General features: G+C 44.7%; 2 protein-coding genes across 3 annotated transcripts in view; both read right to left on the reverse strand.

Annotated features, from left to right (window-relative positions):
* The window catches only part of LOC139536571 (uncharacterized), a 154,527-nt gene that overhangs the window by 54,294 nt on the left and 84,336 nt on the right, over window positions 1-15,897 (reverse strand). The window lies entirely within an intron of this gene.
* On the reverse strand, window positions 244-6,667 carry LOC139535615 (netrin-4-like). Of its 2 annotated transcripts, none has more exons than XM_071335206.1 (10): window positions 5,918-6,667; window positions 3,485-3,954; window positions 3,049-3,384; window positions 2,753-2,879; window positions 2,266-2,454; window positions 1,770-1,986; window positions 1,540-1,667; window positions 1,351-1,419; window positions 939-1,109; window positions 244-771 (listed from the first exon to the last, which is right to left on the reverse strand). In XM_071335206.1, the coding sequence occupies exons 1-10, from the start codon at window positions 5,967-5,969 to the stop codon at window positions 635-637; spliced, it is 1,896 nt and encodes a 631-aa protein (XP_071191307.1). In that variant the 5' UTR covers window positions 5,970-6,667; the 3' UTR covers window positions 244-634. The 2 variants fall into 2 exon arrangements, with proteins under 2 accessions (XP_071191307.1, XP_071191306.1); XM_071335205.1 differs by having other exon boundaries at window positions 1,540-1,670.

Here is a 15,897-nt window from a genome sequence, read left to right on the forward strand (position 1 = left end):
GACAGGACGCCCAAAAGAGACATGGAGAAGAACAATAGAAAATAAGATGGAGTGTGTTTTGACCTGGGGAACCCTCACCAAGAAGGCTGCAGACTGGAAGCAATGCACTCTCCTGTGGATGCCTTATGTGCCTCAATATTTAAATAAGTATGTGTATTTGTTGCATTTTTCATTAGCACCCTTCACATGAAAAATAAATGATTGGAACTGGACACTGAAAAAAATACAGTACACTAAAAGCAGTCAAAAGCAGCCCTGTAATGTACTGAGAACCTGGTAGGCATTTAAAGGCATGGCTTTGGATATACCCAGTCTGAAAAGCTGGTATACTAGGGTTTGTTGTGTCTAGTAGATTCCAGGGGGATGTTTGTCTGTCTGTATGTGGGATGGCTCAAGTTAAATCATCTTCATAAGAATGGCTCTAAAGATTCCAGTATCCAGTCCATCCTCTTTGCATCATATGGCAGGGTTGTAGTCTTATATGGGCACGATTTTCCACAGCAATTATTGGTCAAGACACTTGGTCAAGCCTTATCCACTGAGTTTGTCCCTTTCCTGAATGATCTAGTGAACCAGTGATTTCCCCTGGTCCATTTCCATTCAGGGTGCTCTGTTATGGGTTTGGAGAGGGTGTTCAGGGGCAGCCCTGCCTTAGGCCCTCTGATATGTGGGCCCCCAGTTGGGTGGTCCAGGGAACCACCACACTCTGCATGGTGACCAGCAGCCGTCCCGTCCCTGCCTCCTCTGGACCCGCCAGCATGTACTCCACCCCTGGAAGAAGAGGGAGAGGGTTCAGCCTCAATCCTGTTAATTAGAACTTATATCAGAGTGAACAGAGTAGCTCCCAACCTTGTGGAAAAATAAGGACAATATTTAGAACATACTGAATATAGTAGCACACTACTCTGTTCTGTTTGGTGATGTATATGTTGGGCTACCTGGATTAAGGATGGGGCAGGTGCACCCCCGGATAGTCCAGGATATGGGGTAGAGACTGTGTGTGCCATGGGAGAGAGGCACCTGTCCTGACCGCAGGACCTTGCGAACTTTGACCTGTACCTCTGCGTGGCTCCCCTTGTCATGAGCAGACAACACACTGGCTTTGATCACTGCCACAGACACACATGGAGACATTCATCACTGAAAACAGTTACACCCAGCTAAATCAAAGAATTGTGGAATGTATGCCTAATGCAGCAAAAATCCTCACCGGAATTTAAACGCCATGTACTATATGCACTGCTTATATCACTTGACTAGACCAATGGTCAAGAGGCAATTACAGAGTGAGGCGAAAAATGAAAATACTGTAAGATGTACAGTATGTGAGAGCCTTGGAAAATATTTTACCATAGGCATGTTTGGTCTTACAGAGATCCGAGACACTCCTCAACTTTCTCTCCTTACAGCTGCATTTCCCTGGAAGGAGCCATAGACAGACAGTGTCAGCAGTACATGAATATGTTTACTCAAACCCATGACAGCAAGCTTTAAGTAGTGAGGTGCATAACTCTAATGCTAGTGTGCATCATCATTCACCTGTGTAGTGCATGGCAGAGACTGCCAGTTCCTTTGACCACACTGCCTCACCCTCACTGGTCAAGGCATGGTCCATGTCAGGAATCTTGCCCCCCATTGGGACATTGAAAACCTGGTTATTTGCATAGCTGCTGATGTGACAACGAGAATACGGAGGTCAGATGAAACTGGTAATAGGAAAGAAAGCCACATAAGAAATGTTGGATTTAGTAGAGAAAAAAATGTCTTACCTGTCAAGGCAAAGCCCAGTGTGGGGGTCACAGTTTTGGGGACAAGCACAGGGTTTGCACCCCTCTTCCCCAAAGCCCCAGTACCCAGGGAGACAGTGGCTACAGCCTGTTCCTCCCACACCAGGTCTGCAGTGGCACTGTCCACTCCTCGGGTGGCACCATGGGCCCTCCTCCCCAGAGCTGGCTGGTAATGAGCCCAGTGGGTCACACCAACAACCTGTGAAAGAGAGAAAAAGACTTAAGACCACACACACACACACATATTTCTCCCTCGTCTCGCTCTACCCACACATACTACTGTGACAAATCCACACCATTAGAGGGAGACAGATGTTTTAATATACACCCATGCCTGCAATTTCAAGTACTGTTATACATGATGTATAACTGGAATTCACCGACATGTGGGACAACAATTAATGTACAACAGATGAAATGTAGCATTCACACGTTATTCTATATTACTTTCACTTGTCCATAGGTTGTCCCGACTTACGTGTGCAGATGTGGGAGGAGCCAAGGGGCATGGCCGGGTGGCGGTGGTAACCGTGGCGACAGCGCTGGCACCTGCGCCCTGCTGTGTTGTGTCGGCATTCGTCACAGACGCCCCCACTGGTGGCGCCTGAGGACAGCCACGCCCTCTGGGAGAAGTGACAGCTCGTCGCGTGGCCGTAACACTCACACTCTGGAGCACAGGGAGACAACGATGGGATGGGAGAGAGGACGGAGGGGTTAGTCAACTGGAAGAATAGATTATGAGATGACACCCAACGGTAGGTTTGCCAACACTCCCGGTTTGGCTTGGAGTCTTGACCTCCCTGCAAGCAAAACTTTTCCAGGAGATTTTATTCATGTTTGAATGAAACGTAATAACTGACATATAAACAGTGTTGAAGTATTTCTATGATCTCTCAACATGAGCTTGATTTGAGTTGGCAATTCAACACTGCCTGGCCATTGACCCATCTTAGTAGGGCACTCACTGTGGCACGGGTGTGGCTCCCCACTGCTGCCGTTGGCTGCCCTCCAGGGACGGTCATTGTATAGAGGGGCACACCTCTCACAGTGTTCTCCTGCTGTGTGGTGAGTGCACACACACCTGCCAGGCACCTGCAACAAAACAGGGCTATTTAACACAAAGGACAAGCTTAGATAATGAAGCATTTTTAACACACACACACACACACACACACACACACACACACACACACACACACACACACACACACACACACACACACACACACACACACACACAGGCTGAGCAGGCCACACTCACCATGTCCTTCAGTTTGTCCTGTTCACCACTGTGTAAACAGTGTTCTGAATGGCCATGACAGAGACAGGTCCCTCGAGCCAGGAGAGTGTAAATGGCAAAGGGAGCTGAGGCAGGGGGCTCTGAGCTGGGCTGGGGGGAAGGGAGGATGGGGAGATTCAGGTCCGTAGGAGGGTAGGAGAGTCCAATGGAGGAAGAAGAGGTGGAAGGTGCGACAGATAATGGGCAGGTCTGGGCCTTGAGAAGTCTGAGGCGGAGGTTGGTGAGGGTCAGCTGGGAAAGGCCCTCTGGACTGTAGGGGTCAACTAATCCACCAGGGCCCAGAATCCGGAATATTACCTTTTGAGAAAGATAAGGGTCTACTGTATACTGTTTGTCTACTGTGCTTCTAAAATTGTGTCTTACACCACAAAGGAAATTAGACATTCTGTCGCCTTACCTCTCCCCTGCTGCACGGCTTGGCACTGGAGTACCGGGACGTACACAGCGAGCCAGGCTGACCGGTGTCATCAGGAAGACCAAACGCAAGACTGCAGTTCTGTGCAAACAGCTTGAGCGTCTCCCACGTCCGACCAAAGTCCTGCGAGCGCTCCATGGCCATGGCAGCGGGCCTGGGTGAGTGGAACAGCAGCACCACGTGGGTCAGACAGAAACGAGTCTCCAGGTCCAGACGGACCTCCTCCTCCTGGTCAGTGCCCATGCCCGAGGCCCACCAGGTGGCTGGGTGCTGGAAGGGATCATCCACCATGTTGGCAGGCGGGTGAAGGTCAACTGGACAGGGGTGGAGGGGAGTGGGGCATGGGGAGTGTTGGGACCCATTCCCACAGCAGCCTGAGAGGGATGTGAGGGTCCTGCCACTGGCTAGGTTGCCCACGGGAGGACTGCAGGCATGGTCTACACACCTGGAGGCTGAAGATGGGGTGGATGGAGAGAGTTAATGCAGAAGAAATTTTAAATAAGAGATCTGTGTCAATGCACGCAGTGTCCAGCAGGAAAGGAGGCAATGTGCAAGAGGTGCATCTCAGGTTGCGTCATCCACGGTAACCCAATAATATCAGAGTAAATCAGGTGACAGCAGATTGATGAGTGCGGCATTTTCTGAACAACACCCACAACAACACATAACCCCTCACATAATTTTGCCCCAAAACAATGAAAACTTCTCTCAACCAGTGGCATATGGGCTATTAAGGTGAGCGCAGATGCCGCCCCATGATAATCGGCCCACTTTGCCAAACTCTGGTGCGCACAATATATAGCTCGTCTTTGCTCAGCGTGCCTCTCCATGGTGCTGCTGGAGAGACGCAGCACTGTGGCGCTCCACCAATGCTTTGTCAACGTCATCGAACATAAATCATATAGCCTATACAATAGAAAGAGTATATAGTCTCTTTGGGCTTTTCTGTAGACTACAGGGCGACCAGATTTATGACAATGTCATGAAACAGACACTTTTTACATAATGCGTGTTTTCGATCAAATAGCCTAAATGGCGCAACATTAAATAAAAATACGCTTCGATGTGAATATGAATTAACATGTTAACAGACACACCATATTCTAAAAACATGACAGGTCAAAGTAAAATGGACAATAGCCAATTGAATGTAATTATGCTACTCAAGACTACTATCATAGAGTTTGCGCAGTGGGTTAAATTGTCATGAGAATTAGCTATTTCAAGTTTAGGCCTATTCGTCATTTTATGAGCTGTTGATTGCTAAGAATAAAATATGAACAGCATTTTACAAGATAATGCCATGCCGGAAAACCTGGGTAGCTAACATACTGATTTTCATGTTTGGGGAAGCTTACAATTGATCCTACCATTTATACCGATCTGCGTGCCAGTTAGAATGTTCATATGCGCATTTCAATAATAAAGTTTAGTTTCTCAAAATCATTGTCACGTGGTTATTAATACAAATCTGAATTAAAATGATAAATCTATCAAGTTGACATTAAACGAATGCAAGAGCACCAGCCTCGGACATATAGACGCACTGATGCAGTGCTCTCTGCCATATGGACTGATACACTGTGGGCCATTGGTGGCTAAAGAAATGAGCGCATGGAACTCAGAGATAGCTTAGGCCAATTCAGTAAGCCTATAACCTATAAGTAAGCCATTGTCAACTAAGTAAAAATATATAAAGCCGACAAATAAAAACAGAAAATATCCTGATGAAAATGCAGGTTCTTGCAATCGTATTTATCCCTCTACTTCGCCCCTCTGCCTTCCTTTATATTTGTCTTGACTTTAACTATCTAGTGAATTGCAACCTTGTACCAAATCAATCAACTGGGTCAGGCCGGAAGCTGTAGCTATAGCAAACTTGCAACATTGTAGCCTATTCCGGGGCCTCAGTTTCCAGTGCACGTGAGTTCTAGACAGACAGCTGTTTTTCTGCGTGAGGGAAAACTGTTCTGGTATTTTTGGGCGCTTCGCCTATGGCAGCATATCAGCAAGGATCGGGCCAGGGTGATAGGCTTCCAGTTATCGATAAAATGTGCCATTCATAACTGTAAAGAGAACAAGGCAGATTACGGAACCTTCAGCTGGTGACACAGCACTGTGTGCCCAATTCATCCCACAATGGAATGTATTATGATACCCTATCCACTCCGTCGTCACCATAATAGCGCCGAATATAGGTGTAGCCAACATAAGCATTAGGCCTATATTATGGGAAAAATCGAATCTAAAATGGGGAAATACCATAGGCCTATTATGATATTATTCATAAGAGTCAAAATAGCCTATGAATGGTGATCTTGAATTCCAGATATAGCCTATAAAATGGCTAGTTGGCTGATAGCCTATTGCTGCATCCCGTTATATCAAATTAATATCAAGATGATGGCCACTCACCTGTCCCGCTTTGCATGAGCGCTAAAAGTAAAGCGCAGTTAATCGCCAGCATCTCAAATCGAAGAGGACCTGTAAGTGGTTTCACAGGCTCAGAATCCCGCTGGATGAGTTATCACCAATCCAATGACAACAAAACTGCACAGGCTCAGAATCCCGCTGGATGAGTTATCACCAATCCAATGACAACAAAACTGCACAGGCTCAGAATCCCGCAGGATGAGTTATCACCAATCCAATGACAACAAAACTCCACGGTCAAATAGTCGAATTATTCTCGCCGGTAGTGCAGATGCGCTTCAGCATCACATGTTTTTGTTTATACCAAAAATGAGCGCATTCCAATGAGAACATCAAAATTGCGCATACCTGCCCAAATCCCTGTTATTTGAAATCCTATCGAGGCGCAGTTCGAGTCATCCGAATGTTTTGTTTGACATCTTGTCATTAATAATGATGGGGGAAATGATTGTATTCGCATTCAGAGAATTAACAATGATCATTAATCAATGACGAAGTGTTCCGTGCGCGGTTGGTCCTTGTCGCACAGATCTCACCTAGGGACAAGTCAGGCATGCCCTCATGTCAACAACGATACCAGCTCATGTTTCCTCGCACAAGACATTGTCATGTTATTGCTACACCTCTACACTCTATGCAGGACCCTATGTGTGTAGCCTATGCCGAAGCCACCTACGGTCAAGTGTTGTCTTGAGTGAGAGTTTAAATGGGCTCACACACGCCCTGAGATTGGTAAGCATTTACCCATGACCGTTCTCATAGCAACCGGATATTATGCTGGCAGCACGATCGAGGATTTATTTGTATTTTTTCATAGTAAGAGTCCCCTGCAAAGACATGCTAAACTTTGTGAATATTTTTAACATTAGTGCAGTACAATTGTTTTTCACAGCATGCTAACAACTTTAAAAAATAAATGGATAATTTGACATTTTATTTTTAATATTGTATTTTTCGTACAATTTATATTGAAAGTTTACACAAATACTGAAATGTTGAAAGCTATTGTGTAGGTCAAATACAAATATATGTTATTGGAATTACTCAATAGAGTCTGCAAAACTTAAATTGGTCTCTTGTGCTGAGTAATGCTTTTAATACAAAGTGCTAGTGACCCCTTACTCCACACACTCCGTTCACTGCAATGCAATACACTGTACATGGGATACATATTGGCTTGCAGAGAGAATGTTTTTACCTGTCTCGGCTAAAGTGGGGTGGATCATACTCAGTAGGTTCTCTACTAACCAAATATGGTTCGTTTTTGAGTGGGACTGTGTAGTACACATCCAGCAGCACTTGCCAGTTAGTAGTTTAACCGATAAGGAACATGTACACACTAAATTATTGTGAAGATGACTCCAAAACACAGATGTAGAACCACTGATAAGCAAGGAAACACTTGAGTCAAATGATTCTGAGGATGAAGTAGATAAACAGCCAATGATCCAAATAAGCAAGGACATACTCCCGTGTGTTTTTGTCAGCTTAAGCAGCTATTGATGAATTTAGTGTTTACACTGACCCTTTATGAATGGGAAAAGGTCCATTCACAAAGAGGAGTCAGGAATCTTCAAGCATATAGCTGGAGGGGCTTATTTGCAGCAAAAGTAAAGGAATCAAATCCCTATTGTGCAATTCTTTCTAGGAATCATCACTTTTCCATATGTAAAGAAAGGCAGTGAAAACAGGACAGACTACACAAACCATTGGTTCAAAACAGCAATATGTGTGAAATTATAGAATCTTTGTCAATGAAATGCTACCTGCACATTTTTTTTGCCAATGATCACCTCCACATTCAATGTTTATGCTCTCCAAATTGCAGTCAGTGCAAGGAAGCAATGTATAGCCGGGGGTACAAAAATGAATAGTTGTACCAAGTCATATTTCAGACAGGTAGCAAAGTTCTCTCTACAAGATAATATGTATCCCATGTTCAGTCTATTACAGTGCATTGTATTGGGAGATATGGAAGAGGCAGAGTAAAAAGCCTTCCGCAGGCCTTGCGACACAGTCCTCCTCCAAAACGAACCATATGTGGTTAGCAAAGACTCTAATACGTATTTTCCACCCCACTTTAATTGAGACATGTAGAACAGTTCTCTCTACAAGTCAATATATATCCCATGTACAATCTATTACAGTTTATTGCATTGGGGCTATGGGGGGAGTGGAGAACAAAGTGCTGCTGAATATGCATTACATAGTCCCCCTCCAAAACAAAACATGTTTGGTTAGTATAGACCCTACTGAGTATTTCCCGCCCCACCTTAGCTGAGACAGGTAGAAAAGTTTCTCTCTACAGCCCAATATTCTCGGCATACCAGTGTAAACATAGCATTCTATTATTGGTCTTAATTTGAGTTTTTTAACCATGTTTTTTATTTGTGTTCATAAAAAATCGTATTGCTTTTTATTGTTGGCACAATTAAAGTGGTCATTGATTAAAATGATTTTGAATGAGTTATCCAGATTGCAATGTTTTGAAATGCGGGCATTTATTTTGAAGGTTTCTTCATTACCATACGAATATGACATCATAATTTGTGCTGCTGGCAGAATAATCGTAATTTACCCAACCCCTTTTACACACATGTAGTGACCCTGTTCTCTTCATCCAACAGAACATGACAACCTGGATTCAGGGTTTGATGTAACACAGTAAATGTAAATCTGTTTCCCTCCATTTATCAATCAATCAATCAAGTTTATTTTATATAGCCCTTCATACATCAGCTAATATCTCGAAGTGCTGTACAGAAACCCAGCCTAAAACCCCAAACAGCAAGCAATGCAGGTGTAGAAGCACGGTGGCTAGGAAAAACTGCCAAGAAAGGCCAAAACCTAGGAAGAAACCTAGAGAGGAACCAGGCTATGAGGGGTGGCCAGTCCTCTTCTGGCTGTGCCGGGTGGAGATTATAACAGAACTATGCCAAGATGTTCAAAATGTTCATAAGTGACAAGCATGGTCAAATAATAATCATGAATAATTTTCAGTTGGCTTTTCATAGCCGATCATTAAGAGTTGAAAATAGCAGGTCTGGGACAGGTGGCGGTTCCATAACCGCAGGCAGAACAGTTGAAACTGGAATAGCAGCAAGTCCAGGTGGACTGGGGACAGCAAGGAGTCATCATGCCCGGTAGTCCTGACGTATGGTCCTAGGGCTCAGGTCCTCCGAGAGAGAGAAAGAAAGAGAGAAGGAGAGAATTAGAGAGAGCCAAGATTTTCAAAATGTTCATAAATGACAAGCATGGTCAAATAATAATCAGGAATAAATATCAGTTGGCTTTTCATAGCCGATCATTAAGAGTTGAAAACAGCAGGTCTGGGACAGGTAGGGGTTCCATAACCGCAGGCAGAACAGCTGAAACTGGAATAGCAGCAAGGCCAGGCGGACTGGGGACAGCAAGGAGTCATCATGCCCGGTTTGCCGTGACGTATGGTCCTAGGGCTCAGGTCCTCCGAGAGAGAGAAAGAAAGAGAGAAGGAGAGAATTAGAGAGAGCCAAGATTTTCAAAATGTTCATAAATGACAAGCATGGTCAAATAATAATCAGGAATAAATATCAGTTGGCTTTTCATAGCCGATCATTAAGAGTTGAAAACAGCAGGTCTGGGACAGGTAGGGGTTCCATAACCGCAGGCAGAACAGCTGAAACTGGAATAGCAGCAAGGCCAGGCGGACTGGGGACAGCAAGGAGTCATCATGCCCGGTTTGCCGTGACGTATGGTCCTAGGGCTCAGGTTCTCCGAGAGAGAGAAAGAAAGAGAGAACGAGAGAATTAGAGAGAGCATACTTAAATTCACACAGGACACTGGATAAGATAGGAGAAGTACTCCAGGTATAACCAACTGACCCTAGCCCCCCGACACATAAACTACTGCAGCATAAATACTGGAGGCTGAGACAGGAGGGGTCAGGAGACACTGTGGCCCCATCAGAAGAAACCCCCGGACAGGGCCAAACAGGAAGGATATAACCCCACCCACTTTGCCAAAGCACAGCCCCCACACCACTAGAGGGATATCTTCAACCACCAACTTACAATCCTGAGACAAGGCCGAGTATAGCCCACAAAGATCTCCACCACAGCACAAACCAAGGGGGGGCGCCAACCCAGACAGGAAGATCACGTCAGTAACTCAACCCACTCAAGTGACGCACCCCTCCCAGGGACGGCATGAAAGAGCACCAGTAAGCCAGTGACTCAGCCCCTGTAATAGGGTTAGAGGCAGAGAATCCCAGTGGAGAGAGGGGAACCGGCCAGGCAGAGACAGCAAGGGCGGTTCGTTGCTCCAGAGCCTTTCCGTTCACCTTCACACTCCTGGGCCAGACTACACTCAATCATATGACCTACTGAAGAGATAAGTCTTCAGTAAAGACTTAAAGGTTGAGACCGAGTCTGCGTCTCTCACATGGGTAGGCAGACCGTTCCATAAAAATGGAGATCTATAGGAGAAAGCCCTGCCTCCCGCTGTATGCTTAGAAATTCTAGGGACAGTTAGGAGGCCTGCGTCTTGTGACCGTAGCGTACGTATAGGTATGTACGGCAGGACCAACTCGGAAAGATAGGTAGGAGCAAGCCCATGTAACGCTTTATAGGTTAACAGTAAAACCTTGAAATCAGCCCTTGCCTTAACAGGAAGCCAGTGTAGGGAAGCTAGCACTGGAGTAATATGATCAAATTTCTTGGTTCTAGTCAGGATTCTAGCAGCCGTATTTAGCACTAACTGAAGTTTATTTAGTGCTTTATCTGGGTAGCCGGAAAGTAGAGCATTGCAGTAGTCTAACCTAGAAGTAACAAATGCATGGATTAATTTTTCTGCATCATTTTTGGACAGAAAATGTCTGATTTTTGCAATGTTACGTAGATGGAAAAAAGCTGTCCTTGAAACAGTCTTGATATGTTCGTCAAAAGAGAGATCAGGGTCAAGAGTAACGCCGAGGTCCTTCACAGTTTTATTTGAGACGACTTTACAACCATCAAGATTAATTGTCAGATTTAACAGAAGATCTCTTTGTTTCTTGGGTCCTAGAACAAGCATCTCTGTTTTGTCCGAGTTTAAAAGTAGAAAGTTTGCAGCCATCCACTTCCTTATGTCTGAAACACAGGCTTCTAGCGAGGGCAATTTTGGGGCTTCACCATGTTTCATTGAAATGTACAGCTGTGTGTCATCCGCATAGCAGTGAAAGTTAACATTATGTTTTCGAATAACATCCCCAAGAGGTAAAATATATAGTGAAAACAATAGTGGTCCTAAAACGGAACCTTGTGGAACACCGAAATGTACAGTTGATTTGTCAGAGGACAAACCATTCACAGAGACAAACTGATATCTTTCCGACAGGTAAGATCTAAACCAGGCCAGAACTTGTCCGTGTAGACCAATTTGGGTTTCCAGTCTCTCCAAAAGAATGTGGTGATCGATGGTGTCAAAGGCAGCACTAAGGTCTAGTAGCACGAGGACAGATGCAGAGCCTCGGTCTGACGCCATTAAAAGGTAATTTACCACCTTCACAAGTGCAGTCTCAGTGCAATGATGGGGTCTAAAACCAGACTGAAGCATTTCGTATACATTGTTTGTCTTCAGGAAGGCAGTGAGTTGCTGTGCAACAGCTTTTTCTAAAATCTTTGAGAGGAATGGAAGATTCGATATAGGCCGATAGTTTTTTATATTTTCCGGGTCAAGGTTTGGCTTTTTCAAGAGAGGCTTTATTACTGCCACTTTTAGTGAGTTTGGTACACATCCGGTGGATAGAAAGCCGTTTATTATGTTCAACATAGGAGGGCCAAGCACAGGAAGCAGCTCTTTCAGTAGGAATAGGATCCAGTATGCAGCTTGAAGGTTTAGAGGCCATGATTATTTTCATCATTGTGTCAAGAGATATAGTACTAAAACACTTAAGTGTCTCTCCCGATGCCAGGCCCTGGCAGAGCTGTGCAGATCCAGGACAGCTAAGCCCTGGAGGAATATGCAGATTTAAAGAGGAGTCCGTAATTTGCTTTCTAATGATCATGATTTTTTCCTCAAAGAAGTTCATGAATTTATTACTGCTGAAGTGAAAGCCATCCTCTCTTGGGGACTGCTGCTTTTTAGTTAGCTTTGCAACAGTATCAAAAAGAAAATTTCCTCAATTAAGTTGGAAAAGTAGGATGATCGAGCAGCAGTGAGGGCTCTTCGGTACTGCACGGTACTGTCTTTCCAAGCTAGTCGGAAGACTTCCAGTTTGGTGTGGCACCATTTCCGTTCCAATTTTCTGGAAGCTTGCTTCAAAGCTCGGGTATTTTCTGTATACCAGGGAGCTAGTTTCTTATGACAAATGTTTTTCGTTTTTAGGGGTGCAACTGCATCTAGGGTATTGCGCAAGGTTAAATTGAGTTCCTCAGTTAGGTGGTTAACTGATTTTTGTCCTCTGACGTCCTTGGGTAGGCAGAAGGAGTCTGGAAGGGCGTCAAGGAATCTTTGTGTTGTCTGAGAATTTATAGCACGACTTTTGATGCTCCTTGGTTGGGGTCTGAGCAGATTATTTGTTGCGATTGCAAACGTAATAAAATGGTGGTCCGACAGTCCAGGATTATGAGGAAAAACATTAAGATCTACAACATTTATTCCATGGGACAAAACTAGGTCCAGAGTATGACTGTGGCAGTGAGTAGGTCCAGAGACATGTTGGACAAAACCCACTGAGTCGATGATGGCTCCGAAAGACTTTTGGAGTGGGTCTGTGGACTTCTCCATATGAATATTAAAATCACCAAAAATTAAAATATGATCTGCTATGACTACAAGGTCTGATAGGAATTCAGGGAACTCAGAGAGGAACGCTGTATATGGCCCAGGAGGCCTATAAACAGTAGCTATAAAAAGTGATTGAGTAGGCTGCATAGATTTCATGACTAGAAGCTCAAAAGACGAAAACGTCATTTTTTTTTTGTAAATTGAAATTTGCTATCGTAAATGTTAGCAACACCTCCGCCTTTGCGGGATGCACGGGGGATATGGTCACTAGTGTAACCAGGAGGTGAGGCCTCATTTAACACAGTAAATTCATCAGGCTTAAGCCATGTTTCAGTCAGGCCAATCACATCAAGATTATGATCAGTGATTAGTTCATTGACTATAACTGCCTTTGAAGTGAGGGATCTAACATTAAGTAACCCTATTTTGAGATGTGAGGTATCACGATCTCATTCAATAATGGCAGGAATGGAGGAGGTCTTTATCCTAGTGAGATTGCTAAGGCGAACACCGCCATGTTTAGTTTTGCCCAACCTAGGTCGAGGCACAGACACAGTCTCAATGGGGATGGCTGAGCTGACTACACTGACTGTGCTATTGGCAGACTCCACTAAGCTGGCAGGTTGGCTAACAGCCTGCTGCCTGGCCTGCACCCTATTTCATTGTGGAGCTAGAGGAGTTAGAGCCCTATCTATGTTAGTAGATAAGATGAGAGCACCCCTCCAGCTAGGATGGAGTCCGTCACTCCTCAGCAGGTCAGGCTTGGTCCTGTTTGTGGGTGAGTCCCAGAAAGAGGGCCAATTGTCTACAAATTCTATCTTTTGGGAGGGGCAGAAAACAGTTTTCAACCAGCGATTGAGTTGTGAGACTCTGCTGTAGAGCTCATCACTCCCCCTAACTGGAAGGGGGCCAGAGACAATTACTCGATGCCGACACATCTTTCTAGCTGATTTACAGGCTGAAGCTATGTTGTGCTTGGTGACCTCTGACTGTTTCATCCTAACATCGTTGGTGCCGACGTGGATAACAATATCTCTATACTCTCTACACTCACCAGTTTTAGCTTTAGCCAGCACCATCTTCAGATTAGCCTTAACGTCGGTAGCCCTGCCCCCTGGTAAACAGTGTATGATCGCTGGGTGATTCGTTTTAAGTCTAATACTGCGGGTAATGGAGTCGCCAATGACTAGGGTTTTGAATTTGTCAGAGCTAATGGTGGGAGCCTTCGGCGTCTCAGACCCCGTAACGGGAGGAGTAGAGACAAGAGAAGACTCGGCCTCAGACTCCGACTCGCTACTCAATGGGGAAAACCGGTTGAAAGTTTCTGTCGGCTGAATGAGCGACACCGGTTGAGCATTCCAACAGCATTTCCCTCCAGAAGCCATGAGAAAATTGTCCGGCTGCGGGGACAGTGCGGGGGGATTTATACTAACGTTACTATCTGTACTTACTGGTGGCACAGACGCTGTTTCACCCTTTCCTACACTGAAATTACCCTTGCCTAACGATTGCGTCTGAAGCTGGGCTTGCAGCACAGCTATCCTCGCCGTAAGGCGATCATTCTCCTGTATATTATGAGTACAGCGAATGCAATTAGAAGACATCATGCTAATGTTACTACTTAGCTTCGGCTGTTGAAGGTGCTGACGAACCATGTCCAGATAAAGCGTCCGGAGTGAAAAAGTTAAATGAGGGAAAAAAGTTGTGATGGAAAAACAAAAAATATAAACGGTAATTAAAAAGAAAAAAAAAACGTAAAGTTGTCAGCTAGCAAAGCAAAGCTAGCAAAGTAAAGTTGGCAACAAAACGCACAGCAACAAAACGCACAGCAACACGTCTGCAAATTCAAGAGGAAGTGATGTCGTAGGACGTATGCTATGTTACGTTTCATATTGTATTAATTTGTGGATGTCCATCTTCCTTTCGCATGATATGTTATGAATTGCAATTCGTACAATACGTTACGAATTGCAATTCGTACAATATGTTATGAATTTGCAAAGCTTATGATATGTTACGAATTCCCATTTGTTGTGGCTAATGTTAGCTAGGTGGCTAACGTTATCTAGGCTAGGGGTTAAGGTTAGGGTTTAGTTAGTGTTAAGATCAGGGTTAATTAGGGAAAGGTTAGCTAACATGCTAAGTCATTGCAAAGTAGCTAAAAAGTTGTAAGTAGTTGCAAAAATGCTAAAGTTGTCTGTGATGAGATTCGAACAAGCAACCTTTGGATTCCTAGACGTTTGCGTTATACGCCCACCCATCCACCTTGACCATCCACCCTACATTTGCTTTTGCCTTAAGTAACCTTCTGTCTCATGTAACTATACCAAACGTACCATATAATACTAATTAGTGTCTCAAATGTATGTTTACAATGTTACGTCTAGTCTGTGAGACCAGGCTGTGCAATAACATTTTAAAATCGACCAAAATTGCCATGCATGGGATAGGCTTTTTTTTTCGTCTGGCGGCACACAGACTGAATTCCAGACTCATCCACGAGGATTCCGTAAATGAGCGTGAGTAGAGTGTGTGAGGTTGGCTTATTTGCAAGGGCTCATGAACATGGTTAATGTGAACCAGCCGCAGAGCGCATACCAGCTAGCAGCCTTACAGCACACAAACCAGGGCCTCCTTAATGGCAGGGAAGGAAATTAGTTTATCTACTTTTTCCTCCTGTTTTTTTCAGCCACAGTAATTCCTTATTACAGTTCTCTTTGATGCCCAGTTTGAAGAAACCTGAACCGCTGGCGAAAATAACCCAAGGGCACTCAATTCTTATGGCTTGATAGCTTATTGTCACACTATGATATGCTGCACCATTCTATGTGAGCAGAACAAACCCCGATTACTCAGTGGCATGCGACGTGTACAAGGCAAGCAGGTACATACTCCGCAAAACATTAGGGTTTGACAACTCAGACTCGCGACACATGTGGGAAGGACTTCAGACTATCACAGACAACAAAGGCACATCCAGCTCTGTGATGGCCACTGAAACCTCCCTCCCAGATGAGCTTAACATATTCTATGCTTGCTCCGAGGCAGACAATACAGAGCCATCCCAGAAGTTTCTCGCTGCTCCGGACGACCAGGTGCTTTCGCTCTCCGAGGCTGACATGAGGAAAACCCTCAAAAGAGTGAATACTCACAAAGGCGCCATCCCAGATGGCATCCCTGTCCGTGTCATTAGAGCATATGCTGACCAGCTGGTGGGC

This window comes from Salvelinus alpinus, chromosome 12 (genome assembly GCF_045679555.1).
Source record: "Salvelinus alpinus chromosome 12, SLU_Salpinus.1, whole genome shotgun sequence".
Taxonomy (NCBI): Eukaryota; Metazoa; Chordata; class Actinopteri; order Salmoniformes; family Salmonidae; genus Salvelinus; species Salvelinus alpinus.

Coding starts and splice junctions, on each gene's coding strand:
- LOC139535615 (XM_071335205.1), bottom strand. CDS start 5,969: ATGCTGGCGATTAACTGCGCTTTACTTTTAGCGCTCATGCAAAGCGGG. Junction 3,955..5,917: donor GCTCATGCAAAGCGGGACAG/GTGAGTGGCCAT, acceptor CCCCATCTTCAG/CCTCCAGGTGTGTAGACCAT. Junction 3,385..3,484: donor AGCCGTGCAGCAGGGGAGAG/GTAAGGCGACAG, acceptor CTTTCTCAAAAG/GTAATATTCCGGATTCTGGG.